The 27,226-nt window shown below is 37.7% G+C and overlaps 2 protein-coding genes across 5 annotated transcripts in view; both read left to right on the forward strand.

Annotated features, from left to right (window-relative positions):
- LOC107035261 (uncharacterized) overlaps window positions 1-127 on the forward strand; it is a gene marked incomplete at its 3' end in the record, with an annotated part of 48,137 nt that extends 48,010 nt beyond the window's left edge. The window contains exon 14 of the mRNA XM_072962061.1: window positions 75-127. Coding sequence (XP_072818162.1) covers window positions 75-127 — 53 coding nt within the window. The remainder of the gene's footprint in view (window positions 1-74) is intronic.
- On the forward strand, window positions 96-26,252 carry LOC140696290 (ankyrin repeat domain-containing protein 26-like). Of its 4 annotated transcripts, none has more exons than XM_072960696.1 (16): window positions 96-227; window positions 868-919; window positions 1,300-1,369; window positions 4,332-4,404; window positions 7,988-8,061; window positions 8,552-8,693; window positions 10,833-11,043; window positions 12,207-12,390; window positions 13,240-13,377; window positions 14,821-15,195; window positions 16,635-16,787; window positions 20,139-20,504; window positions 21,085-21,275; window positions 22,870-23,080; window positions 24,755-24,800; window positions 25,967-26,252. In XM_072960696.1, the coding sequence occupies exons 1-16, from the start codon at window positions 161-163 to the stop codon at window positions 25,987-25,989; spliced, it is 2,376 nt and encodes a 791-aa protein (XP_072816797.1). In that variant the 5' UTR covers window positions 96-160; the 3' UTR covers window positions 25,990-26,252. The 4 variants fall into 4 exon arrangements, with proteins under 4 accessions (XP_072816797.1, XP_072816798.1, XP_072816799.1 ...); XM_072960697.1 differs by having other exon boundaries at window positions 7,991-8,061; XM_072960698.1 differs by lacking the exon at window positions 13,240-13,377.
- The last annotated feature ends 974 nt before the right edge of the window (window positions 26,253-27,226 follow it).

Here is a 27,226-nt window from a genome sequence, read left to right on the forward strand (position 1 = left end):
TGCCTAAACCAGCCACAGGGGAAGGAGATGTAGTTACTGTGATGACCGCAGAATAATCATTTCTCTTTTTGCAGCTAAGAAGAGTTTATCTTCTTCGCATACTGGGGCAGAAAACATCCAAGAAAAGTTGCAATTGTCTGACAAGGATGAAAAAGAAGAAATGGTTGTCAAGTTGGGAACCAGCAATGGCAGCCGCATGGATCCACTGAAGAATGTTGAGCAGAAGAGTAAGAAGATTCGATTTGAGTCTTAGGGTTTCCTGGTTATGACATAAAGCAGTGATGCACAAGCTTTTTCTATAAAGGGCACAAGCTTTTTCTATAAAGGGCCAGAGAGTCAATATTTTAGACCATGTGGTGTCTGTCACATCTACTCATGTCTGCCAGTGCAGTGTGAAGGCAGCCCTAGACCGTATGTGAGCGAATAGGGATGACCGTGCCCAGATAACACGAGGCCGACAAAGCCGAATGGCAGGGTGGGTTAGTCCCATGGGTGTCGTCCAGAAACACCACTCTGTGTGAGCTTGACGTTGTCAGTTTATGATACTGATTCTACTAATGATTATCATTCTTTTGTGAGTCTCGTAAAGTTTGGTTGGGATTTTGTTCCTTGTAAACAGCAGTTCACTTCAAGATACCAAATTTGGTTAAACACCCCCTTTTTTTTTTTTTGGTAAATATAAAGGAGGGGAAGTGGTTTTTATGCATTAATTACCTACCAGGAGTATACTCAGTATTCACTCAAGTGTGTAGTCTCCAGGTGTGGTCCCAAAGGAATGCTTGTTAACGGAACATTGGTCTTATACTTTCAATATTCTGTATTTTTCTATTGCTGATACGAAGTCTATTTTACTTTTTTCTTTAATAGCGGATTTAGTGGTTGACGTTTCACCGAGTCATGAAGATACCTCTGTCATCAGGTAGGATTTTATGGATTTTTAAAAATTACATGTTGACTGAGGGATCACAGAGAAAAGAAACAAGGCTTGTTGAGTGTCCTGCTCTGAGTTAGATACCATGTTATGTACTTGGCATTTGTTACCTTGAACAGTCACCACAACAGCTTTGCAGAGTAGCTGTGCTGTTACAGCTTACTGTTAGTTGACTAGGCAGCTGTAGCTTAAGGAGGTTGACTAGTTGACCCATGATTCCATGGTTAGCATAGTAGTTGACCTGTGACTTGACCATCAGGCAGCCTGGCTCCCAAATCTGCTTTCTTATCCCTCAGCATAGACTTTTATGACTTGTTTGTTAAAAGAAATGAACTCACTCATTTTTGATGTGTATTTTTGCTCCAAAGAGTTTCACGCAAACATGATACTGATGATTCAAGGCCTACATCAGATGATGACTTAGATCTTGCTCCCAAGGTAAAGTGTTCTCTTGTGAAATTAATTTTTCTGCTCTGAATTTAGTTTTGTGTAGTATTTACTCTTAAAATTTAGCAGTGGTCTGCCTCTCATTGTTTTATGTTTGTGTTAGAAAGTTGGTCAGAATAAACCATTTTATAAAAATATGGCAGGTTGATTTTTTTCTTTTTCTTTTTTTTTTTCCTTTGGTAAATACTGAAGATAAGGCTGAAGCAAAATGGACTAGAAGATATATAGTGACAGGAAAACTGTACTGTGAAAAGGTTTCCCACAATAGAGGAAGTGTGAAGCTTGGCCAAGGATGAGGGTTCTTTGACTTCTAAACCACACTGACGGCACTTGTATAACACTCATGCCTCAGTGACATCTTTAGTGCACACAGCTACTTACTGTGATAATCATGGACTCTTCCTGGGGCCTTTCAGTTCCAAAACTGTGTAGCGTGTGTCTTTTTTTTCCCCCTTGGACACTTTTTATTTTGGTATCAGAGAGTTGTGAGGAAAGAGATTTTTGTCTTGTTTGTTTGTTTGTTTTACTTTATTTCTATCTCTGGTTCTGCATTAAGACTAAAATAATAGTTGAAATTATAGAAATTTAGAAATTAAAATTCTGTTTCTCAAAATCCATAATATAGATTCCTCTGTGTTTTCTAAATTATCCCATTAAGAGTATATTCAAAACTCTTCATCTAATTGAAGAATACATGTTTTCCCTGAAATAACAACCAGCTCTCAAAGTAGACTCTTAATAACAACCATATGATGAAACCTACTTCAGAATTCTTTTGTATTATAGTTTAAAAAAGTATGTCCAGTCCTCGTGTCCCATTCTAAAATTTCAAGTTTCAGATACTTTGTAGTATAGTTATTTACATATTCATTTTATTACCCCTGCATCAGCATACACCGCTAGAGATTAGGGAACGTAATTGTGCATTTCCTGGAGCACCTAGAATAAGGTCTTAAGTGTAAGAAGCATTTTAGTATTTTCTGAATGTGAGTGCATGAGGAGACATGGACTTCTGCACCATGCTGCAGGTGATAGAACACGCACACTCTATCGTAATGAAATCCATTTGATGGTACAGGTAATATAATATGCGTACTATGTCATAATGAAATCTATTTGAATTCTAAAAATACGACTTAAATTTCTATTCCCTTTGTTTAGGTTGTAAAAGTTCAGTTGTTATGACAGGAAATATGTCATAAATGCCAAAGAAATAGATAAGAAGTATATGATGAATAGGAATAAGTTACAGTCTGTTTTCCAGTATCTACCAATTGTGAACTTAGAATTTGAGATGAAAACTTTTTAACCTTTTTAGCCCCCTCTCATGTTCCATTCAATCTATCTTTTCAAGCTATATATTATCCTTAGAATCCTGTACCTGTTCTTTGTCTAGGTGGAAAGTTGATGTGTTAGGAACTTTCTAAAATCTATTTTTCTCTCTCTCTAGTAATAATTCACAGTGCTCAGGTAGTGAGAGATGACCATGTTCAACTGAGTGACTTCTAGTGACAAAATTGAACTCTTACTTATAGTAGTATTCACAAACAAACGGTTGTAGAGTAATACAAGTCAGTATTATTGGGGATATACTCTGAACAAAGGCCTTTGTTTTATATATCATATATTTTGATATTTTTATAAAATTTGCTGAAGAATAATATATATACTTGCATATGTAATTTATATATTTTATATATATAATAAAAAGGTAAAACAGAGGCTTTCATTCATAGTATATCCCTAACAATACTGATACATCACCAATCTATTATATATAAGTGCTGAAATATATGTACTCCTCCACATACCTTGTTATACTTACATTTTCCTTTTTTTCTTGCCTTAAGTTTGTACTTGACTAGTCATGTTAAAACATATATGGAGAGATGTTTTGACTTCACTTTCTCACTTTTACATTTGCCCAGGAAAATTTTTTCCTTTTTAACCCAAACTTAGTAAAGTCATTCCGTGCCACATGTCATACCACTGCAGACTGCGCTTCTGTTAGTTTTCCAGACTCACCTAATGAAACTGGTGTATGTAGTGCAAAAACCAAGGCTTAGAAGTCATAGGGAATTGGCTTGGGTTCTGAAGTTACATTTTCTAAAAACTAAAGAAAATAGTTCTTGGTCAGCCTGGGACCAGCTGTTTCTTTGTTACAAATGAATGTGTCAAACTGTTAGTGAGATTCAGAGAGAAACAGGTTGTACTAAAAAAACAAAAAAATGGTGTTTTTGTTTGTTTGTTTAACCACTTTGACCTTGAAAAGACAGTGCTTGTGACTTCAAGGTATTATTATATTTGGATTGTCAATTAGAGCTGCAAAGAACACTTCAGGAGAAGCAAAAGCATGGGGAATAGTAATAAGTATGTGGGGTTAAAATAACAGCAGTTTGGTTGAGTGATGTTTCACTGAGGACAGCCCATTTCGGGTAGGGAAATAGCGTGCACTGAGTACCTTTATGGCGACCGGACTTGAAGGAAGCTAAGTGCAGGGTAGAGGTGACCTATTCCAAGGTGATAGCCGTGGAAGAGGTTAAAAGAGCCTGAACTCTTGGATCTCGGCAGCTCCTGCCTAGTGGCACGGCACTGTACTTGAAGTCAGCAGACGTAGCATCCTGGCTCTGACCCACTGTGGGATCTTGGAAACACTTGTCTGACTTGTTTGAATGTCAGTGACCTTGTTCAAAAACACGGTACTGATACCTACCTCTCAGGTTATGTGTCATGAATAAAAATGTGGTAACAAATGTGAAAACACATTGTCAACTGTAAAGGGTGCTATAGAAATGTAAGACAGAATGATCACAGTGACCACTAGTGACTTACTGAAATGTTGAGGACACTTTTTTTAAAATCTGAAGGACAATAAAATGGGAAAGCTAGAGTGGGCATGGGGAGTTCTCATTTGGGGTACATTATTAATCGATTTGTTTCAAAAACCATTCAGCCTGCAGTTGGAGTGAAAGATTCTGTTCCTAAAAAGACAGGAGCAATGAAGAATTTACAAAGATTCAAACCAGGTAAGTTTTGCAATACAAATTTAACCATGAAATGAAGTACAGTCTTCTTATTCCTAATTCCTTTTATTTTTTCAAATTTAATTGAAAGGTGACACAAGTAAGGCAGATGTTATGATCGGTATCCATGTTTGAAAATATATATATTAGCATAAGAAATAGATTTTTTAAATGTCAGCTTTGACTCGGATGTTTCTATTGATGTTGGGAGACACCAAAGTGCTCAGTTTGGAGTCCCTGTACTTCTCAGGGATTCTGAGAGACTGATTATTAGGTTCTAAGATTTTTCCAGAGTTTTAAAATGCTTAATTGAATTCTGACCGTTACGTGGGGTAAAGCTTCACTTGCTAATATGTCAGTCATATCTCACTTTAATTATTTCATCGAGCGCTATCAGATTGATGATACTTATTTCTGTATTTATTTATTAATGGAGGTCCTAGGGAATGAACCCAGAACCTTGTGCATGCTAAGCATGTGCTCTACCACTGAGCTATTTCCCTAGCCCAAAGATCTTAAGCCAACTGGATGTTTTGATTAGGAGAGTGTGTGTGTGTGGTGTCGTGTCGTTGCTTATTAAAAATGATGGAAGTTACTGGTCCTGCCTTAGTATTTGGTAGACATGATCTTTTAAAACAATAATCCTAAAAGTTTTGGGGTTTAGGATATTTTTATACTATGAAAAATTATTGAGAATTCTGAAGAACTTTTAAGTGGGTTGTATCTATTGATGTTTAGTATATTAGAAAATAAAACTGAAAGATTTAAAAAACAAGCACACAGAAACATTCCATTAGCCATTAGAGCTATGATGTTATCACATGTCATGTATCTGGAAACCTCCACAGCACACTTAACGGAGAATGAGAATGAAAATAGCGTTCAGTATTATTGTGAAATTAGTTTTGACCTCCTGGACTCCCTAGATGGAGGGAACTTGGGGCTTCAGGGCTTCTCAGATGGCACCTGAGAACTGCTGTTTTAAACAGGGCTCATGGATGTGAAATGATAAAGGGGCCCTTGTGATGAAACGGGCTTTAAAGTTCATTTCTACATTTCTTGCCTTTTTTTCTTTAACTTGTCTCTAAAAGTTTAAGTCTGACAACTTAATTCTTTTATGAAAAGGAAAACATTTTTATTACATATTTCCTGTCTCGTGGCACCCCGTACTCTTTGGATCTAGTTTGTACCTAGACTTACCCTGTTTTTATATGGAAAAAATTAGTCACTCAAGGCTATCCTTTCTTATGTAAGTTTATGATGTTTATCCAAGGCTTAAGGTAAGAATTCTGAAGATATTGGTATATTGAGGAAAGACTGTCTCATTGTAATGTAAGTAGTACCATTCAGTAAAAGTTTTCTTAAAGCCCGTGTCTCTAGGACACAATACTGCCATGCATATTTAAACGTCTGGTAAATGGCTGGTTAGACATACATTTTGTTAATGAAAAAATTCATATGTTGAAGAATCATAATTATTCATAAAGCTCTTACGGAATATAGACTGTTTTATAGAGAGTGATGAGTGAATCCAAATAAGTAATACTAGGAAATTAAAAGTAGAAAAAAGAGAGACAGTGGTTCCCTATGTGAACAGCAATGACATGTAAAGTACAACCAGCTGGGAAAGAGCAGTGCGTTTGGGGGGAGAGGAGGACGTGGGGCTGCTGCTCTGGGAAGAGAATTCGTACAAGTTAGTCAAGTTTGTTTTGTTATTCACATTCTAATAAGTGGAAACTTCAGACGGGGATTCTACTAGTTTGAGCCTCAATAATGCGGCTGGTAAAAGAGCCAAGCATTTGAAAGTTGATAAATGTCCATTGGTATCACAATCAGTGACCACAAACCAGTCAACACCCACAGAACTGATGCAGACAGCCCTAGTAGACAAAGACCGGATGAATATTAGAGCCGTATCTCTGTCAGAAAATGCAGCGCTCCATGGCCTGTGTGAGTCACGGCTGCCAGAGAACAGAAGCAGCAAAGAAGGTAATAAAGCAGCACAGAGAGCTAGCCATGGCCTACCTGTGCGTGGCTTCACCATACTCTGACTTTGCAGAAATCATTTTGTGGCAGGATCTCCTTTGTGTTTACTCCTTTTATGAAACCTACAACTGGACAATACCTTTTGGCATGACATTTACATTCATCCTCTGACAAAGCAACTTATTAAATAGCAAAGGGAATTAGGAGAAAGTAAGTTCGTTCAGACTAGTGTTTAGCACAGTCCTGAGAGCGGGTAGGAGAGTGATGTCTAGAGCTTTGTGACTAGTTGGGAAACCTAGGTGGACATCCAAAGATTCCCTTCTGAAAATACGATTTCTTAGCTTTATTTTTATCTAGCTCTGAATTTATAAATGTTTGTTATAGCCATATTCAGTGTAACTGAAAAAGCACCTCTGCAACTAAATATCAAAATATTTCTAGTATATTCTCTGCCTTTCTGTATTTTAGAAGTGGCTTTCCCAGCGGTAGTGGCAGACATTGGGGATTTGCTACACAGGACCTCCTTCTTAACTGTGTCCACATCGTATATCAGCTTGTTTTATTATTTGTAATGGATTGATAGGTTGAAAAGGATATTGGTTTTTAAGGAGTGCTTTATCACTTAAAAATAATATATGGAATATCGATTCTAATTCTTCTAGGATACCCAGTCTGTTGATTAACCACATCTAATATGTGTTCTACTGTATATACCAATTAATTTAGTGCCTTAATCAGTGATATAATCAGAGCTGTAATAATAAGTCATACAATGTTTTTTCTGCTCCTATAGTTTTATCTTTTCTTTCCTTACCTGTAGAATTACTGTCGTATTTACAAAAGATTCTCAGTTATCTCCTATAGTAGTGACTACAAGCTATAAACTCAAAGTTTTTCTAATAAATACTGTTTATACAAAGATACTTTTAAGAGTTTGTCCTCGGCAGCAGAGGAGCAAAGAGGATAGACATGTAAAGAAATAGTTTGCAGTTCAGCTGGTGAAGACACACTAGAAAAATCTGTGAAGTACCAAGGTAACTCCAAGGAAAGAGATCCCTGTGTCTCTGCAGAAAGACAGCTGTAATCAAGGAGGACTTCACAGAGCAGGCTGAGTCTTCAAAGAGGAAAAGGAACTTGTCAGAACAATAGAGGGAAACATTTCAGATAAAGGAAAGATAAAAGCATAAAAAGTAGCAGTAATTTTGGAAACCATGAATAACATTGCTCTTGAAGCTTGGTATGTTGTTAAAGAGGTACTGTTAGGAGGTAGAGAATAGAGTCTATCGTGACTTTGTATATTTCTACTGTATTTTTAAATTTTGTTTTATTTCTCTTTGTTTTGTTCATGTCTGGTGAATCAATTTGTGAGTGAAACTTTGAGATGTTTGTATGCCTTTAATCTGGTAACATCTAGTATTTCCCAGTTTGTTGAAGTTTTAAATAATTAGAAGTATTTCTTAAAGAAGTAAATATCCAGCTAAAGATTAAGCTTAATTTGAACTATCAATTGATGAAATGTGTTTTATGTTTTTATAAAGATGATGCCTTTTATCTAGCTGTTCTAAGTAGTGAATTTTAACTAAGCATATTCATTTTTCAGCAGACCTAGACTTAGAAAGGACATCTGAGGAAGAGGAAGAAAGACTTGATGGAAGTGAAAATAACTACTCACTGGTATGTAAAAATGTAAATTTAAATTTCTGGTTTAATACTGTTTTCTGTGCTTTAATAACACAGTTCAAAAAAAGTTGCCTTTCAAACTAGACTTTTAGAGTCAATAAATAATTATTTAATAGTTAGTTTTTAATAGCATTTTATCTAGTTAGAAAACTTAAAGTATCGTTAGGATCTATAATCATTTATAGTTAAACTTTATCCTTGGAATTGAGGCGAAAAAACCTTCCTGAATATTGTTTTCCTGTAGTAAAAAAAATTATAAAAGATAGAGTGGAAAAACAGAAAATCCTCTTTGTTGTAGAAACATTTACTTAAAAATCACTTAGAAACACTATTGATAAAGTTAGCCTTTTGACAGAAATCAGTTCTTTCGAGAAGTGTCTGTGTTTTTGCTCTCATAAAAAGATGGATATCTATCACCTCTGTACACTGAGCATATTTTATAACTATGTTGGAGACACTGTGAAATAGCATTATTTACTTGTAGGTCAAAGAGCAGATGAATTCTGTGGATTTCCTCGATGACTTAACTCTGTCACCGGGGAGAGCTTCCGAGGATTCCGAGTCGCTTTTCCATAATTTTAAGGGCACCCTGAGGCCAATCAAACGACTTGGCCCGGAGAGTGAAGGTAGGCCCCCCGTGTGACTGCACAGCCTGTTCAAGCGTCTCGCGGTGACGCGTGCACACCCAGCGCTGCCCGGGGAGCGCGGCTGCGTCACAGGCCGCGGCGTCTCAGAGGCCTGCTCTGTGTTGAAGCAGAAGCAGACGTGTGCGCTGCCAGCCAGGGGCTGTGGCCGCCCCTCTCCCTGTGCTTTCTGTTGACTCTGCTGCCCCTACGCCTTCACCCGAGGTCAGGTCATCACTGCTTCCCTCCTAGAACGCTGAAATCACCTCAGGACTTTCTTCGCCGCCGCTCCGCCTCCTGGGACCTTGATCTACCCCGCAACCGGGATTACTAGACAGTTTTTAAAATTCAGGTCTTTGTTACCTCCTTGCCTAAAATCCAGCTCCTGCTTCTCGTAGCTCCATGGTTAAAGGCCACAGTGCTCTGGCTTCATCTTGTTTCCTTTTATTACCCCTTTTTCCACATGAATTTTAGAATCAGCTTTTCAATGTAAAAAAAAAAGTCTGCTAGTGTCCTGGAAATGAGATGTAGATTATGTTGAATCTGTAGATTAATTTGGGGAGAATTGACTTCTTAACTATATGGAATTTTTAACCCCGAACAAAGTTTACTTCTCCGTTTACATAGGTCTTCCTTGATTTTCTCAGTAATATTTTAGAGTTTTTAGTGTCTGGGTCTTTCCGTCTTCTATGAGTTTACCTGTATTTCTTATTTTTCAGTGAAGTTATAAGTTGTATATTTTTATTTATTTGTTTTAAAATAATGTATTTTAAATTTTAGTTTCTGATGATAGAAATGCAGTTGATTTCTGTACGCTGACCCTGTGCCCTCCAACCTGGCTGAACCCATTTGTTAGTTCTAGTAGCCTTTTTATGGATTCTCTCAGATTTTCTACATAACCAGAGGTGGTCAAGCTTTTTCTTCTTTAAACTACTGTGTTACTAAGGGTAGTTCACATTTAAGACTTGCAGCCAATGAATACATCCTCTGTCACAGCTAATCAGCTCTGTCACTGTTGCAACAAGAGTAGCCATGGACAATACACAAGTTAATGGACGTGGCTGTAATGGACATGGTAAAAGTTTATTGACCAAAGCAAGCAACCCGGCCCACAGGTTGGAGTTAGCTGACTCGCACCATGCAATATTTCCCGCTGATTAGCAGACACTTTTACCTCTTCATTTCCCATCCAGATGCCTTTTGGTTCTTTATTTTGCCTGATTGCACTGGCTCCAGTACAGTGCTGATTAGAAGAAGTAAGAGAAGCCACTCCTGTCCGGTTCCTCATCTTCTGGGAAAAGCATTCCGTTTTTTACCGTTGCATATGGTGTCAGCTGTAGGCTTAGCACAGATCTTTGTCATAGTGAAGATGTTCCCTTGGTTCCTAGTTTGCTGGAAGTTTTTATCAGGAATACATGTTGAGGTTTGGCAAGTGACTCTTTATCCACTGACATGATCATATGGTTTCTTGTTTAGTTTGTTAATATGATGAATAGCATTGATTTTTAAGTGTTAAAACAGCCCTGCATTCTTGGGATACACCCGACTTGGTCACGATGAATTATCCTGTATTGTTGGATTTAATTCGCTAATGTTTTTTTAGAAGTTTTACCTCCATTTTCATGACATTAGTTTTCTTTCTTGTAATATCTTTGTCTGGTTTTGGATTCAGGGTGATGTCAGCTTTATAGAATGAGGACATATTTCTTCCTCTTCATTTTTTGAGGAGAATTTGTGTAGAATTGGTATTAAATTTTCCTAAAATATTTGGTAGAATTCTCCAGTGTAACCATTGGGACTGGAATTTTCTTTGTCATAAGGTCTTTAAATAGGACTTTTGGTTTTTAAGATATAGGGCTTTTTAGCTTATTTGTTCTTTCTTAATTGAGCTTTTGTAATTTCTCTCCTTCAAGGAATTTTACCCACTTCATCTGAGTTGTCAAATTTATTTGCATAATGTTCATAATACTACTTTGTCATTCTTTTAATATCTGCAGAGCTTAGAAGATTGTCTTCCACGTTATAGATGCTCAATATCCATTTGCTCAATGTATGGATGAATGAATGTGAAAATGCACAGTCCTTTATACACAAAAATTATTCATATATTTTGTTTCTATTTTTGTTTTCTTCCTAATGCAGATTCTGATCGGTTATTGAAAATTCAGGATCCAGTTGATTCATTCAGATCAATAGAACTTAAAGAATCTGACTGTGCAGTACTTAAAGGAAAACTTAAAGAAATGGAAGATAAGGTGAACTGGCTACACACAGAGCTGCTGAAAACAAGAGAAGAAAAATCACAGTTAAAACTTCAAAATATGGAGTGGGAACGAGAGCTCTGCCGCATGAGGTACTGAATTTCTTGGTTTTAAAGAAATATTTGAACTCTTTATATTTACTTTAATACTGTAGGTATGTAGGAGAAGTCTTATAATTGCTAACTTACCTTTTGGGATTTTACAGGGGAGAAAATTTCATTAATATTGTGGAATATGAGACTCTTGGAAATAACACAGCAATATATATATATATATCTCCTCATTCTATATTTCTTTAAAAAAAATCTTTGATCCTTATCTCTCAATTGTCCTCCAGAAAGTTTATATTACTTTACATTCCCACTTGCAGAATTATGAAATGACCATTTTTCTCAAGGCAGAAACTTTAAAAAAAATTCATGCAGTTTGATTCTGAACATATGAATGGATGGACAAAAAAGTAAAGTGGAAAGTGATTACTGGTTAGTTTATTCAGCATCTCTCTCATGCAGAGATAAGATTAGTTCCAAGGTCTATGCTGAAAGCATGGATTACTCTTTATTTTTTAATTACTTACTATGGATCCTGCCTTGTACCAAAAGGGATTTAAAAATGATTTACTAAATAAGTAATATTCAACAAGGTAAGTTCAAAGTGTTGCAAAAGAAGAAACATAGTGTAGGGCATCAGGGAGTAGACTCCCCAGCCTCACCTTGGATTATGCTAATTAGCGGGTCTGTGTTCTGGAAAAGATGCCTGTGGATGTTACCTTCCACTGGAGATCATGTAGGAGTCCCTGTGATACTTCAGGAAGTTGAAATTTTATCCCTCATGAACTTATAAACTTGTTTCTAAATAGCAACTTCTCTTTTAACTAGTAACTAAATTCTCTGTCCCAATGAAGGAGTCATTTATGACTATGTGGGGAAAAAAGGGTAATTTTCAATTCAAACCTTACTGAATAATTGCAAAATTTCTTTCCTACACTATTGACCAAAGTTACTCTTGTCTGAAACCCAGTAGCATTTTGTCTTTTCATTGCTACTTTTCAAACATGTGTGTTTGTGTGTGTGTATCTATCTTTATGAAGTGGTTGAAGTGAGGAATTTAAAATGTGAGACTTAGAAATGAAAAACAAATTGAGAACATAGAAATTCCATTAGGGTAATAAATCAGCATGTGAAGAACCAGATCATAAAATGAACTTTTTATTTTCTAACAAAATAAATTTTAAGGTAAGCATATTTCACTGCAGATTCACATTAGAACAAGAAACAAAGAAGAAGAAAAATTCTTATACATTATACGGAAAATCTAAGGACGATTTAAAAAGAAAAGAGAAACAATACAATGAGCAAGATTACCTAAAACAACAACTTGAAAGTACTGCCCGAGCACAAGAATGCAAACTGAAGAGCGTAAGGAATAAACCAAATCAGGTAAATTAGTCATAATGTGAAAGTTTTGTACCTCTAACACTGTTTCATCAATATTATTTACAATATTCTTTTGAATTAATCTATATTTCATTTAAAACAAATAAAAGTTATCTCAACCTAAATATGAACTATGACATTTAGAGCTTAATTTACTAATTTCTTGGTGTTCTTGGCATCTAATAGATGCTCTGTGCCTTTTCTGAATGAAGGAATGGAAGTTAAATTGAGCTGAATCATTAACATAAGGATTGACGGTTTTGGCCCATTCAACAAAGTAACAAGTCTAATTCAAATCCATGTGTTAATTTTGGCTCTTTGAAGTTAAAATCCAGGCTAAATCACCTTGAGACTATGTTGGAACTGGTTAAATGCTTTATAAAGAAATTTTCTGTCACTGGGATTTCAAAATTTGTAGATACTGACAGGCATATGCAGAATAGATAAACAAGATTATACTGTACAGCACAGGGAAATATCTGCAAGATCTTGTGGTAGCTCACAACAAGGAAATGTCACAATGAATATATATATGTTCATGTACAACTGAAAAATTGTGCTCTACACTGGAATTTGACACAACATTGTAAAATGACTATAACTCAATTTAAAAAGTGCTAAAAAAGTTTTTCTTTCATGATACTACATCCCTTGTGTTTTTGCTCTGTGATACATTTAGCTGTCACGTATATTAGAATTTGAGTTATTTATGTGCATTAAAGGTCCCTGTGCTTAAAAAGGCTACTTCTTATTAACAGGTTTAAAATTTTTTTTTTAAAGATTCCCCTCCTAAGCTTTTTTTGACTTTTTTTCATGGTATAAAACCCAAACCCAAATGTAATATGTCTTCAGGTTTTAGAAGAGCGAAATGATGCTCAGAGACAACTTTCTCGAGAGCAGAATGCCCAACTAATACAAGATGAAATCCTGGTCCATAGTCTTTCCCAACAAAAGGAGGCAGAAAAGGCTAATAAGAAAATGAATGCTGAGGTATTTTCTTTAGTCATCTTCAAACATGTGTGTGTATGAATTTGTATACTTACATAGTTTAAAAACCAATACTGTAGGTACAGAAAGTATACAGGGTTTTAAAAGCCTATATATGTAAATATATTTTCTGGAGGTTGCATTTCCGGCCTATTGGATAAAGCAATATTTTGAATTCAAATCCACTTGCCGGCAACAGTGATGTCGTGACATTCACAACGGCCTCATCCAAGGAGAAGCTGTTAATATTGTCCATAGGAATTGATGAGCTTTCCATTATCTCAAAACTGTTGCTACTAACAGCAGGCATTCTAGTTTCTGGCAGTGATCTCACTCCTTTGATAGACTAATGGAGAGGTTACTTTATCATTTCCACTGATGGTAAGGAGGAAAAAGTATAGCTAGTTCAGAAACCGTAGTTTGGGTGTCATTCTCCTACGTGTGATCAAAAGTAACGCTCTGCTCCATGTGGTATCCGATTTCAGTACAAGGAGCTTTCGAGTATAGTGAAAGATATGCCATAATCTATACTTAGTGATAATTTATTGATCAGTATTTTATTTTTAATTAAACAGTTCACTGTATTTCCCTGCTAATTCACATCCATTACTGTTATAAACATCATGAAGAAGAAATAAAAATTATTGCAGAAGCAAATAGTCTCCTGATTTTCTAAGAAGAGCTCTATAAATTTGACCTTCTTTACCTTTAGTGTATTCACCATTAGGGAAATAGAAGGCTTCTCTTGTGTTTATGTATTTATCCTAGAGAAGTAGCTTTGGTTTGGTGTAAGAGTCAGAGAGTCAGAAGCCCTGGGGGAAACCCTGCAGCTTGCTTGTGTTTTTAACCCTTTATTCCAGAATTGTCACAGCTAAATGAGTTAACTGATGTTTGTAGACGTGCTTAGTACAGTGCTTAGATTTATCATTTATCCATACATGTAATTCTTATAACTCGCTCTAAAAATGTTAGAAAGGGAGAATATTTATGGAATATTCTCAGGAAAGAATTTTTTAGGAAATCTAACCTGTCCCAATTTATACAGAGCTAAGGCTCTTACTTTGGCGGTAGCTGTAAAGGTTAGATGTCAGATATAATTTTTAAGTGTAGTCAGAATTATTCATTTTTTATTTTAAGCCTTTTGGGTTTGTTGTATTTCAGAGAAAGAAAGACCTTTCCGATTCTGAGCTTCTTAAACATCCTTTTGTGGTTTCTTTTTTACTTTCATGGATTCACTGTCTTTAATTAAATTTTTGAACTTTGGGGGATTTCTGGTAAAAGTTTGAGATTTGTATCCACCTTAAGTTTTTCCAGTTGGATACCCAGTTACTGCAAACTTTTTGTTGTATAAACTTAGAGATTAGTCTTCCACTTCAAAGGAAATTATGATATGTCAGTTTATTGCGTACAGTTCAAAGAGTAAGAGATGAGGGGTTTCACTTACAGGACACAATGGATTTTGAGCTGTCTGACCGAGGCCAAGCCCAGCATTCAAACAAGGAAACTGAACCCTTGTCTCAGAGCACACAAGGGGATGTCATCAAATACATTGCAAAGCAGGCATTCTTGAAGGAGACAATATGTAAACTGCAAAGTGAAAACACGTTGCTTCGACAGCAACTAGAAGTGGCTCAAAATAAAGCCAGAAGTGAAAAGACAATATTTAATACCCCAGAGCCACTTCTGGATCACAAGGGAAAACTTGAAGACATGAGCAGACGAGTTCTGAAGCTGGAGGAAGGAAACATGGAGTTAATTAAAGAATGCAGACGTTTAAAGGACAGACTGTGTCAGTATGAAACGGACAGAGCAGAAATGGAAGTAAGTACCCAGAAAGGGAACTAATTTTCAGACTTCCTCAAAGAAAATTCAAAGTAGTATCTGATGGAAGCTGAACGTTGAAACTAGTTGAACATAAAAAATGTGCGGGCTATAAATATATACACTGTAAAGCAGCGTAAAGGCATTTCTTGTATGCAGCAAACAAAAATTAGACCTGAGAGGTGCTTTACTTTGAGTCAAGATGCCGTGCCACCTGAAATTCTAAGAGATTAAGCTATAAGCTGTTGACAGATACAGGCAGGTCTTAGTAATTTATACTGCCTAAATCATTTTAATCTTTCTGTCACCACATTTTAGTATCGTGAAGCAGATAAATGAAATGCTCAGACCTAAAATGAGTATTTGAAATTAAGATTCAGTTGTGTGAACAAAAAATGTAAACAAAAAAAAAAAAAGAGAGAGAGAAAGAGAGAAAAGATTCAATTGTGTGGATTACCTTGACAGTTAATGTGTAAATGCTGTATCTTGCAGTACTTTTCCTTCAGTAGCTTTTCATACATTTTTAGTTGATATAACTTTATTTTTATTCATGTCAATTGCAATTAAATTTAGAAATACTTCCATCTCAAATCATGTATTGTTATGACCTCTCCACTCCTTAAAGGCATCTACTTTTCATTCAGTCATAATTTGGGACAAATGTAAATTTTAGCAAAACTGTGTTTGACTTAGTCTCCCCTGTTCTATTTGTAATTTACTTTGAACATTTTTTCAAATAATGTGCTCACAGTTCTCATTGCAAGGCTCAGTTACTGTCATTCGGATCTAAGTTTGTCCAGTACAGAGGAACTGGGGCGCTCTGTGATGTACGAGTTTGGCACTGGGGTCCCACTTTCAGACTGAGGAGGAGCAGCCAGAGTCCTGAGTGGCAGGAAGGGAGTCAGTGGGAGGGGTGGGGGGAGCTGTGGGAGCTGCAGTCCAGGAGGCAGGGGACGCCAGGTTGTCTCAGGTCCCCAAAGTCCATTGGAATATCCTCGTTTTTATTGTGAGATGGAAGTCTGTTGGAAGGGTTTAAACACCAGATTGAAGATGTGAAGAACTCTGAACTTAAGCCTCTAATGAGAAAGAGGGAGAATGTTCCACAGTGTGGAACTTACCACCACTCAGCCCACCCGCACACCCCTTTCTGTCAGAGACTTCAGTGGGGGTGAAGCTCGGCCGCTTCCTGGGAGGGGCAGGGAGGGGCTGGTGGGGCTGCCTCCATTGTCTAAGTTAACTTACTGTCGGTAAGGCAGGAGGGCCACACCTTCTGTGTGTTTAATGAAATTCAGTAAGCAGGAATGTGTGCCTATGAGGAAAAGAAGGTGAACTGATGTCTGTGGGGATAGTTCTCAAAGCCCATTTGTTGGAGTTATATATTATTAATGTAACTTAATGATAAGGTGACAGAAAATTCAGTAACAGAGTTATCTTTTTAGGCCTGTATGAGACAGCTTCAGCAAGAACTGGCTGACACCCGAAAGAAAGTGTCCATGTTGGAAGCATCCCTGGAGGTGACAGCACATCATCAAACTAACTCAGAAAATAAGAGACAGGATGGAGAGAGGAAGCCACATCAAGCTGCAAACCCAGTATGTATGAAACTCAGCACTTCGGCCATGAATGTGCAGCACAGAGTGTTGCAGGACACTAGCTTTTAGGGGATAGCTTTCTTTTGCATCTTCATCATAATTTACTTTTATTATCTTTATAATGCACTTGTTTCTTAAATGTTGACTTTCATTCTGCCATTCTTTATTTTTTTCTTATATTTACCCTTAGAGAAGTGGAGAATTGTACCTCTTTCCTCACAGAAGTTAACTTTTTTATCCTATTAAACAGTATGTTTTAGTGATCTCTCACCACAATGAGGCAAGCTAGATAAAATCAGAGGATAATGTTTCATGGAATGTTCCAGAAAATTGTCATGTCTCATCTTCACTTTTGTGAATGGATATAGAATCTGTGTGTATTTATTTCATGGATTTCAGAGTAGCTTGTGCAGAAAGGTCATTATACAAACCAGTTGAAGTTAGACATTGCCTTCATTTTCTATTCATTTTAGACATGTTGTCAAAGCATGGAGAAGTTCAGATCACATCTGTACACCCAAAATAGAGAATTAAGAAAATTGTCTAGATCCTGCCTTTGGATTTTTTTTTTAACTTTGTTGAGATATAATTCACATATTATAGGGAGATTGCATAACTCAAGTAGTAGAGTGCATGCTTAGCATATGCAAGGTCCTGGGTTCGATCCCCTGTACCTCCTCTAAAAATAAATAAGTAAAACTTAATTACTTCCCTCCACCAAAAAAGAAAAATATTCACGTATCATATAATTTGCCCATTTAGGATACATAGTTACTATCTCCTAGTATATTCAGAGATGTGCAGCTGTCGCCACAATCAATTTTAGAACATTCCCATCACCCCAGAAAGAAAGCCTGCATCCCTTGGCCATCACCCCCCCCAGCACCACAGCCCCCCCACCCCCCGGCAACCACCAGTCTGACTTCTGTCCCTATAGATGTGCCTGTTCTGGGTGTTTCCCAGGAATGGAATCACATGCTGTGCGGTCCTTCATGATTAGCTTTTTTCATTTGACAAAACGTCTTCAAGGTTCATCCATGTTACAGCACTTGTCAATATTTCCATTTCTGTTTATTGTCGAACAGTACTCGGTTGTGGGGCTAAACCATTTATCCATCCATCAGTTGATGGACCTTTGGGTTGCCTCTGCTTTTTGGCTATTGCTAATAATGCTGCTGTGAACATTTCTGTCCAAGTTTTGGTGTAAACATGTTTCCATTTCTTTGGGGAATAGACTTAAGAATGGAAATGCTGTCATATGGGTCATATGGTAATTCTGTTTAACCTTTTGAGGACCTGCCATACTGTTTTCCAGAGTGGCTACACCATCTAACATTTTTATCCAAAGTGTATAATTCTCCCAATTTCTATGCATTCCTGTCACCACTGGTCATCAGCTCTCCTGGTAGGTGTGAACTGGCATCTCATTGTGGCTTTGATTTGCATTTTTCTGATGACTAAGGATGTAGGGGATCTTTTCATGTGCTTATCTATTTGTGTATCTTCTTTGAAGACCTGTCTGTTTAGGTTTTTGCCCATTTTCAAATTGGGTTGTCTTTTTATGATTGAATTGTCAGAGTCCTTTTTGTATGCTGGGTGCAAGCCTTTGATCAGATGTAGGATTTTCAAGTATTTCCTCCTGTTCAGGAGATTGCCTTCTTACCTTCTTGATGGTGTCTTTTGAAGAGTAGAAGTTTTTAATATTGATGAAGTTCAGTTTATCTATTTCTGTCTTTTACTGTCCTAAGAAACAAGTGCCAGATCCAGTCATGAAGACACACGCCTGTGTTTTCTTCTGAGAATTTTGTAGTTTTAGCTCTTTCATTTTGAGTTAATTTTATATATATTGTCCGAGGTAGAGGTCGAATTTTGTTCTTTTGCATGTGGATATCCAGTTGTCCCTGTACCATTTGTTAAAAAGACTATTATTGTCTCATTCAGTTATTTGACACTCGTATTGAAAATCAATTGACCGTAAATGTGAGGGTTTCTTTCAGATTCTCAGTGGTGATGCATTGATCTATGTCTGTCCCATGCCAGTACCAATTCAGATGTTATGAGAACTCTTTCCGAGTCCTCTTGCATATTACCAGTTGTTTTACATAATAATAAAAAGTCAGTGTCGCGGAATGTCTGTAACTCCACTTCTGTGGAGATCTGCTGCGTCCTGAAGGGGCCTGTGGCCAGCTTATGCCTTGCTGACTCTGTGACATGACAGAAAGTAGGCTTGCAAAGGTAAAGTCCATTCTTTCCCCCCATTCAGACCTTTAGTATCTCACCCAGTGCCTCCCACTTCACTCCAATTTCCATCAAATCATGGTCAGGGGATCTGCTGACTCAGTCTGCAATACACTTCATTATGTTGCATTCATTATAATTCATAGACTCATCCATAGATTTCACTACCTAGAGGCAAAAGATTAAGCCTGGAGAAGATTAATTCAACCTTCCTCTTTGGAAGCCTCTCTAATCCGTCATCTTGTGGTTCACAATGAAGTCCTCTTTCGGCTTGGTTCCTGTGTGTGACACTGGTGCCGATCTTGTTCTTGGTGTAGATCCTGCATTCTCAGCTCCCTGTGTCTACCTCCTTTTACTTAAAAGGAGAGATGCCTAGCTGTATTCTATAGCTTAATGCATAATTAATGAAATAAATATTTCATCCCATCCAAGGGAAATTTTCCAAGAGTACAGCTGTTAAAAATTAGATAATATTCAATCAGTGTATCAGAAACAGATAACAGATTAGTAATTTGAATTTCAAAAGTTCAAAGCCACTACACTAGGAGATGGATTTCTCCTTAACTCTGTGAATCATTCATTGCTCCTTGGAATGCAATTCAAACTAGCATAAGATATTTGTAGTTCAGAGAAAGGCTTATGGCATTAGAATCCATATTTGTAAGATGTATTAATTGCAGTCTTTTTTCAAAGTCTTGTTTTGGGAGGCATTTATTAATTCAGCCCTAAGTAACTCAATATGACCTCCCTAAAACTTTAAAAATCATGAAGAGTTAAGACTTGGGGAAGGAAGAGGTAAGAGACTTTCTACTAAGAGGTGCCTTGTAGTCATTTTATGTAGGAAAGACATGAAACAATTACAGAAAAATAAGAGTGTAAAACCAAGTACAAATGTATAACAAAGATGATGACAGTAAACAGTGTATTTTTGTGACTCTTGGTGGTTTGAACTTTTTTTCTTGATTTTCTGAGTAATTTGAGTTTCTCCATTCCACAAGGTAGATATACCATTTTATTGTAACTGAATTTATTTCAACCTTTGATGCTGGGTTAGAGTTAGGCTGTTCTCAGTCTGCTAACCTCTTACCAAACAATTTTACCTTTTTCATGCAGAATGCTGATCTTCCAGCAAAAGAGGAATCTGCATCTTCAGTACTTCTCCATCTAAGTGCAGAAACTCAGCTTCTTCTACAGGAGATATTATCTGTGAAACAGATGCAAAAGAAATGTGAAGCACTAGAGGAGGAGAAGAAGAAGTTGGAGGAAGAAGCAGTAAACCTCAGACGTCACCTCGAAATGAATACAGTGGATCACAGTCAAGTGGAGCAGGACAAACGGGAGACTGAAGAACAAACAAGAAGGGATGTAGTAAAAACACTGAAAAAACTCAGGCGAGCTGTGCAGTACAGACAGGAAACCGAGGTGCAAAGAAGTCAGGATGTGGCAGAAAAACTGAAAGGAATCAGCCAGTGTATACAGGTGAAGCATTGATCTGTAACGTGCTCTAACTCACTTCGCTGAGAATTACAGTTCGGATGTGTACATTTTATGTGTTTCCTCTACTTCCCATATAGCAGTTTGTTTTGTAGATTTCTGGAAGGAAGGCCGCATTTGTTACTCCCTTTAAATAATTCAGTTTCCATCATCACTATCACTAAATTGATCTTTCAGAACAATTCTCACTAGAGAATCATTTTTAAGACCAATTGGTGTAAATCCAGACTACTAGGAGGAAAAGAATATATTGTGATGTAAATGCTGTGCCACACTCTGGGATTACTCTTAAGTTGTATTGTTCAATTTATAAAATTTTAAGTTGATCCTATTATTCTTCGAACTATCACATTACATGAGTACTAATATAAGAGTGATTCAACTTTAATTTTGTAATTCAGGTTTAATTCACTTGACATTGATGATAAGTAGTTTAACATTCAGCTTTTTTCTCACACTTAAAATTACTCTCTGAGTCATTGACTGAAAACTAAAGGGTACAAACAGACTGCAATTACTCAGGTTATAATTATTTTTATAATTGTATCCTTTTAATGTGCTTTAGGCACAAGCAGCACTTCAAGAAAACGTGTTAAGAGAGTGCAGACGTGCTTCAGTCAGTCAAACGGAACAGAGAGTTAAAGATCTGGAACCTGAACTAAAAAATGATTCTAATGAAAACAGATTGGAACAGTACAAGCAACTGTACCTGGAAGAGCTGGAAAATAGAAAGTCTTTGGCAAGTCAGCTAACCTCGTAAGTCAAAACGTAGAATTATAGAAAATAATTTAGGTCGTTTATTTGCCTCTAAGGCATCATTTTTATTGAGCCAGGTTCATGAGGTGAGTAGCAAGTGAGAGCTAACTAGATAGTGTAATTTTGGGAAATGATGTTAGCAAATGAACTCTCCTTTAAAATGTCAGTCCAGGGCAGTTTGCATCTCCCTGCCTTTTGTTGCTTTTATATGACTTTATTTTTTATATTTGCATATATTTAACCTGATCTAGTCTTTAAGCTAGGGGTTTTGCAAACTTTGTAATTTAGACAGCCATATTATCACAAAATTTCTAGCTGGAATTCCCATAAATAGAAATGTTAATGAGTTAAAAATTAACTGTGTTTTGGACGAGCGCAACGTAAACCCAAGGGGCCCCATGCTGGTGTTTGGTGAATTTACTTTCTTGATTGTGATATTTGGTGTCACCGCTCGTGGGCACCCTGAGACGAAGTACTGTACCCTTCTAAGTTTGTCTCCGCTACATAAAGGCATGCTTGGGGAATAGGGGGAAATTCACATAGGGGTGAAGGGCAGCATAGTGGTTCACAAAGTGGCTAAGAAGTATATGGTGGCCTGCCCGAGGGGGTGTGTGGAAGACAGAAAGGGCGGGTCCCACCTCCAGTGCCTGAGTAGCAGTGTTACAAGCTACAGGTCTCCCCGCTCTCCAAAAGTAGAGCGTTCCTATGAAAGTTGTCGGTGTAAAGCAAAGAGGCAGTTACCTTAGGACACATCTTGCTGGTGGATGTATGAAATAAATATGCATAAAGCACAGGCGCTCACAGACACAGCCCAAAGCCGTGGCGGCGTGATGCCGGGACACTGAGGGTGGTTCTGGGGAAGGAGCTCGGTGGGGCCCCTCTCGCTGCTCGGGGTGCTCGTTGCCCCTCTGATGGCTCGGGCTAAAACAAACACCCAGAGCTATTCTGGCTTTTTGCTTTTTTTCCGTAAAAGTGAAAATCCGCTTGAGATTTTGTTTGGTTATGGAAAGCAGGTGCTGATGTAGGCCTCTGGTAAAAGCGAAGTAACAAAGTGAGCTTTGGGAAATCGGGGGACACTTGAAATTGCTCCTGGCGCTGTCGTAGTTCTTTCCCACCATTGACTCTGCCGCCTGGTGCCCCCCAGAGGTGGTGGCTCTAAACTGTTGCTCAGTGCCACATGCTTGATTTCTCCCGGGTAATGAGTGAAATGTGTATATAAGGGGGGTGAAAGCAAATGCTTGACAGTGGCTTTGAGGGATGGTTTATTTTTTATTTCTAAACTGGTTTACTGAGGGTGAGTATGTCTAGATGCAGCCGGTGCAGAAGGCAGTGGGGGTCCTCTGTGGGGGCGTCTCCATCTCTGACTCTCCCCACTTTGAAGTACTTGTTGTTAAGGGCCCCCCCCCCAGGGACATACGTCCTTCTTTAGGACAGTTTTAAACTGTAATTGTTTACAGTAGATCTTCGCTGACGTATTTTTGGTGTCAAAACGCAGTTTAATGGGACAATCTGTTTACTATTATAGCAATTTTAAAAATACACATCACTTAGGAAGAAAATGAAATGAATGAAATCTGTTCTGCGATCCTCGCAGGGTTAATGAGAGGCTGGCCGAGATGAGCTCTAAGCTTCAGCTGGAGAAGCAGCACAAGAGCTCTTTCCCCCGCTTTGTTCCTACAAGGCCTGTTGGCGAACCGCCTTCTGCTGCTGGTACTAGCGCGGAGGCCAAAGGCAGTCCTACTCGAAGAAGGCGCTTCAAGACTGTTTCAGACCCTTCGACTAACTTGAGCGATCCCTTGTTCCGGGTTAGTTACATTGCCTTTTTTTCCTTGGGTTTCAGATTTCTGATATAATTCTTGTTTTTAATTTGATGAAATTCTGAGTTGTTTATTTGACTTACGCACGCCAAGTAAAAGCCATAATTAATTGTGCTAATAAAGAAAGGAGACAGAAATTTGATAATTTTTTAAAGTCCCTGGACTTGTAATTTTCAAGAGATACCTGTCATTAACTTTATTCAATAAAGGCAACTAAACTGACAAATTTTAAATTCCTTAAAAAGCTCCATTTTAAATTCTATTTTAGAAGTTAAGTATTAGTGCCAAATAACTAGAGATCCACTTTCCAATGTTTGGCTTGGTTTCTGATTGGTTTCGGTTTGGCACTGGTTGATACTAATTTTCAGTTTTGCAGCACCCCAGTTTTTCTACCCCTAAGCATAAGTAAATGATTGGCATTGAGCTACTTAACCACATGAGGATGTTTTTTATTTAAAGGAATCCAAGATAAATTCTTTTTATGAATTCAATAAACTTGTGACACTAAAAACATTAAGTTCCGTTTTTAAGTTTAAAATTTTTATCATTTTCTTCTGTAAGAGTACATCCTTAATTGCTGTTTTACTTATAGCATTGTTATTTTAATTGTTATAAAATGTCTTACTGAGCAGCTGTAGAACATTTCTAAATAGGTAGTCAACCAAAGCAAATACTTAAATTTTTAAGATGAAGTTCGCTTATGTCTCTGTCTTGCCCTCACCTGCAGGAATACCGAGGTGGCAATGATAGGGAGTCTTTAAATTACAACCAGTTTTCATTGTGTATCGTTTTTAAAATAGCCATTTAAAGCGGTGCGCGTGGGTTTATGGTTTGATGGTGTTTTCATGATCTTCATGCAGAGAAGGGTAGCACGGGCCCTTGTTAAGTGAGGTCTCAACCTGTTTCTTCTCACTTGGCTTCATGTCATAATAAATCAAAGAAGAAAAAAGCTCAGGTTTCGTAGACAGTGTTGTGGGTAAATTGAGTCTAAGTGCTTCAGAGTCATGAAACCGGACTGTGTGGTGTTAAAAAAAAAAAAAATGCATGGCTAACACTTCCGCCAGTGGCTAAGCATGATGCAAACTCGAAATGTTTTCATTAGTTGTCACCAAGAAATCGACAGTGTGTCACTTTGCAGGATGATGGTGGAAGAGTGTGAGTGCAAAAGCAATGCAAGAGAAAGCACCTGAGGACAGTTTTGTCCTTTAATGTTAGTGCAGGAATGGGAAGCTCATTTTAAGGAAAAAGCCATTAATGTTTAAAAAAAAAACTAAACTTTCATAAAAGGCAGTTTTTCTGAGAACTGCAGAGTAATGCATTCAGTGTAGAACATGACCTGAATTGTTTAAACTCTTTGTGCTAAGATCAGGCATCACCCTCTGAGATTATGTGCATCCGACAGGGCAGGGTTTGCTGTGCTTTCCATCAGGGGACTCTAAATCGCCTTACATACATATGTTCTCTATTATCTAAAATCAAAGTAAGTAGGAATTTATTTTATTTTATTCCTGTGATTATTTTTTCTATTTAAGCAATCCCCAAGTTAGGTCAAGTCTCTAAAAGTATTTATTTAAAGGCCACATTTCATAAGCTAGCTGTCATTCCTATGATAGTGTTTCTTGTTTAACTTACACATTAAAAATAATATTTGACTTATTTCAGATGCAGAAGGAGTTGGAGAGTAATACAGATAGAGAATTAAAAGAAGGTATGTTGCCAACATTTCTGAATTAAATTTAGGCATTGATTTCCGAAATACAATGTAAAGAGTAAGTGGCACCTCATTCTATTGTTTGAATAACAGATACTATGTTAAATTTTTTTCTTACACATATCTAATGAAAAATGTGAAAGCATAATTTCATTCATAATGATAAGTGTACTTATTCCTCATTTATTCATCACGATCCATAGCTTTAAAAAAAAATCTCAGGAAGTCTGTGTTCTCTCTCTATTTCTGGCTGTGCCCTTCCTCTCCTGCTGTCCCCGTGGGCCTGTCATCTGCACACGGACCTGTTCTCAGAAAGCATGGAGGTCATCAGCTTCTCGAGTTTGGTAGTGACTGAGGCCAAAAACCCAGACTCAAGCAAGGGCAGTTCATGTACCTGTCCCCTGGTGGATGACAATTAATTTCCTGTCATTCACTGTGTCAGGGGTTAACCTTTTGCCCTCAGGAAAAATTCCAAATTCCTTAGCTTGGAAGAAAAACACCCACATCGATTTGGCTCTTGCCAGTGTCTTCAGCCGTCTCTCTTTACTCCCCTGCTCGGCCCCTTGGCTCCAGCGACTGGTCAGACTGCGTCCAGCTCCGGGGGCGCCCTTTCTGCCTCTGCTCTTTGTGTTTGCTTCTTGCCTCTCCCTCCCACACTTTCTCCTCCTCATTCAGGTATCTGCTTACACATCACGGCCACCAAAGAGGGGACAGTATTGACACAAAGCTGGACGTCCCTTCTGAGTGTTCCAACTGTGCCCTCTTTTATACCTGTCATGGCGTTTATGTCTCTGTACCGAAATTGCCTGTTCATCTATTTTTCCAGTTTACGGTACATGATGTTTCAGGGTGGACTCTGTCATCTTCATCTTGTGGTTCCAGTGCTTGTCACAGTGCCTTAGTACATGGCTGCTGAGTAAATGAATGAAGAATGAGAAAACCAGGGGCTCTGATCCTTAGCCACAAGAGCAGTTAATTCAGTGTGCAGCCCTGGGCAAAGTCTAGAGTAGTAATCTTGTATTTTGTGTTGTAATCGTATGTAGGTGTTTTTCATTCTTCTTAAAACTTAGAAGAGTCTCAGCTTTTCTTAAAAAATAAACTGACATTTAGTTACCTATGAACTATTTTCAGTAAAGAATCTAATTCTTTCATTTTCTTTCCAGCTACTACTGAACTTGAATCTTAAGTCCTACAGACTCTCTCGTAGCCTTGATGGATGAGTCAAGTCTAAGTCCAGATCTGGTTTCAAAAGCACGTGAAGAATATGTGGAATTTTTGAAGAATAAGTATATGATCTGCAAGATAAAATAGCAAACATTTACCTGCTGGGCTGTTTGCCTAACATTTTATTCACTTCTCGTTATGTAAGATACTGACACTGTTTCTTAAGGGAAAATACTCTTGCATTCTATGTGCGTGATTAAATTTGATGTAGTATTTTAAACCACATTTCTCTGCATCTCATTGACTTTAAGCAGATTTAGGGAATAAAACCCAGCCCTTTGGAGTATTACATACTCAAACTGAGCCCGGATGCCAGCTGTTTAAGCAGCACCCAGCCACCCACCAAACTTGTCGTTGATATTGATTGATAGCTTTTGTGAATTTTCCAGCGTTAATCACTGTCTGTAGACCTAAAGATTTAGACGGGCAGCGTTTGGATCTGCTGTGGCTGTTCCAGTGTTCTGATGGATCACAATCGTTACAGTGCCATCAGGCTTTCTATATGTTACCTTAAACGCTGATTCACAGCTGTTTCCTCATGGAGAAACGAAATCTGCCTCAGGCTTTTCATTTTCTCTATTTATTTACTTTTTGGGAACAGTCTTAAAATTAGAGACAAGTTCCTAGCACCAGACCCAACAAGACATTGTCACAAACCTGTCATCTCTCCCATACATTCTCCTAAGGCGTTCTCTATTTTCCCTAAATGTCACTTGTTCTACCATAAGTGCCCTTTCTCTCCCCTCTCACCAAGAAGTCATTTGTTTTTCATAAAACGCCTTTCTCCTTTTCCTGTCACTTATTAAATTGCATATAAGCCCCCACTTCTAGCCACCCCTTCAAATCCCGTTGCTTTGTGAACTCCTGCATGTATTCATACGTAATTTTTTTCTCACAATAATCTGCTTTAGTCAATTTAATTTGCAGGTTCCCAATCACTGAATGTAAGATGGTAAAGGAAATGCTCTCCTTCTCAACAATTTCCAGGAGCTAAATTTTTAATAACTCCTACTTAGATCCTTTATTCCCTTTTCTTTTTTTTCAGTGTGCTTACTTGGCAAAACTCCCAACTACACAACAGACTGATTATCACTCTTGCCCCTTACATCCCCCCAGGCATCTAAGTGCTGCTGAAGAAAGTCACGCACTGCCCAGCCATCCTGCTACTTTTATTAGTTAACTTGCACCTTCTTCCTTCT

Source organism: Vicugna pacos, chromosome 5 (genome assembly GCF_048564905.1).
Source record: "Vicugna pacos chromosome 5, VicPac4, whole genome shotgun sequence".
NCBI lineage: Eukaryota > Metazoa > Chordata > Mammalia > Artiodactyla > Camelidae > Vicugna > Vicugna pacos.

Bases quoted from the DNA above. Each gene is read 5' to 3' on its own strand.
- LOC140696290 (XM_072960696.1), top strand. From the start codon at position 161: ATGGTTGTCAAGTTGGGAACCAGCAATGGCAGCCGCATGGATCCACTG. The intron at 8,694-10,832 runs GTAGGCCCCCCG...TTCCTAATGCAG, and splicing joins ACTTGGCCCGGAGAGTGAAG to ATTCTGATCGGTTATTGAAA. The intron at 23,081-24,754 runs GTTAGTTACATT...GACTTATTTCAG, and splicing joins TGAGCGATCCCTTGTTCCGG to ATGCAGAAGGAGTTGGAGAG.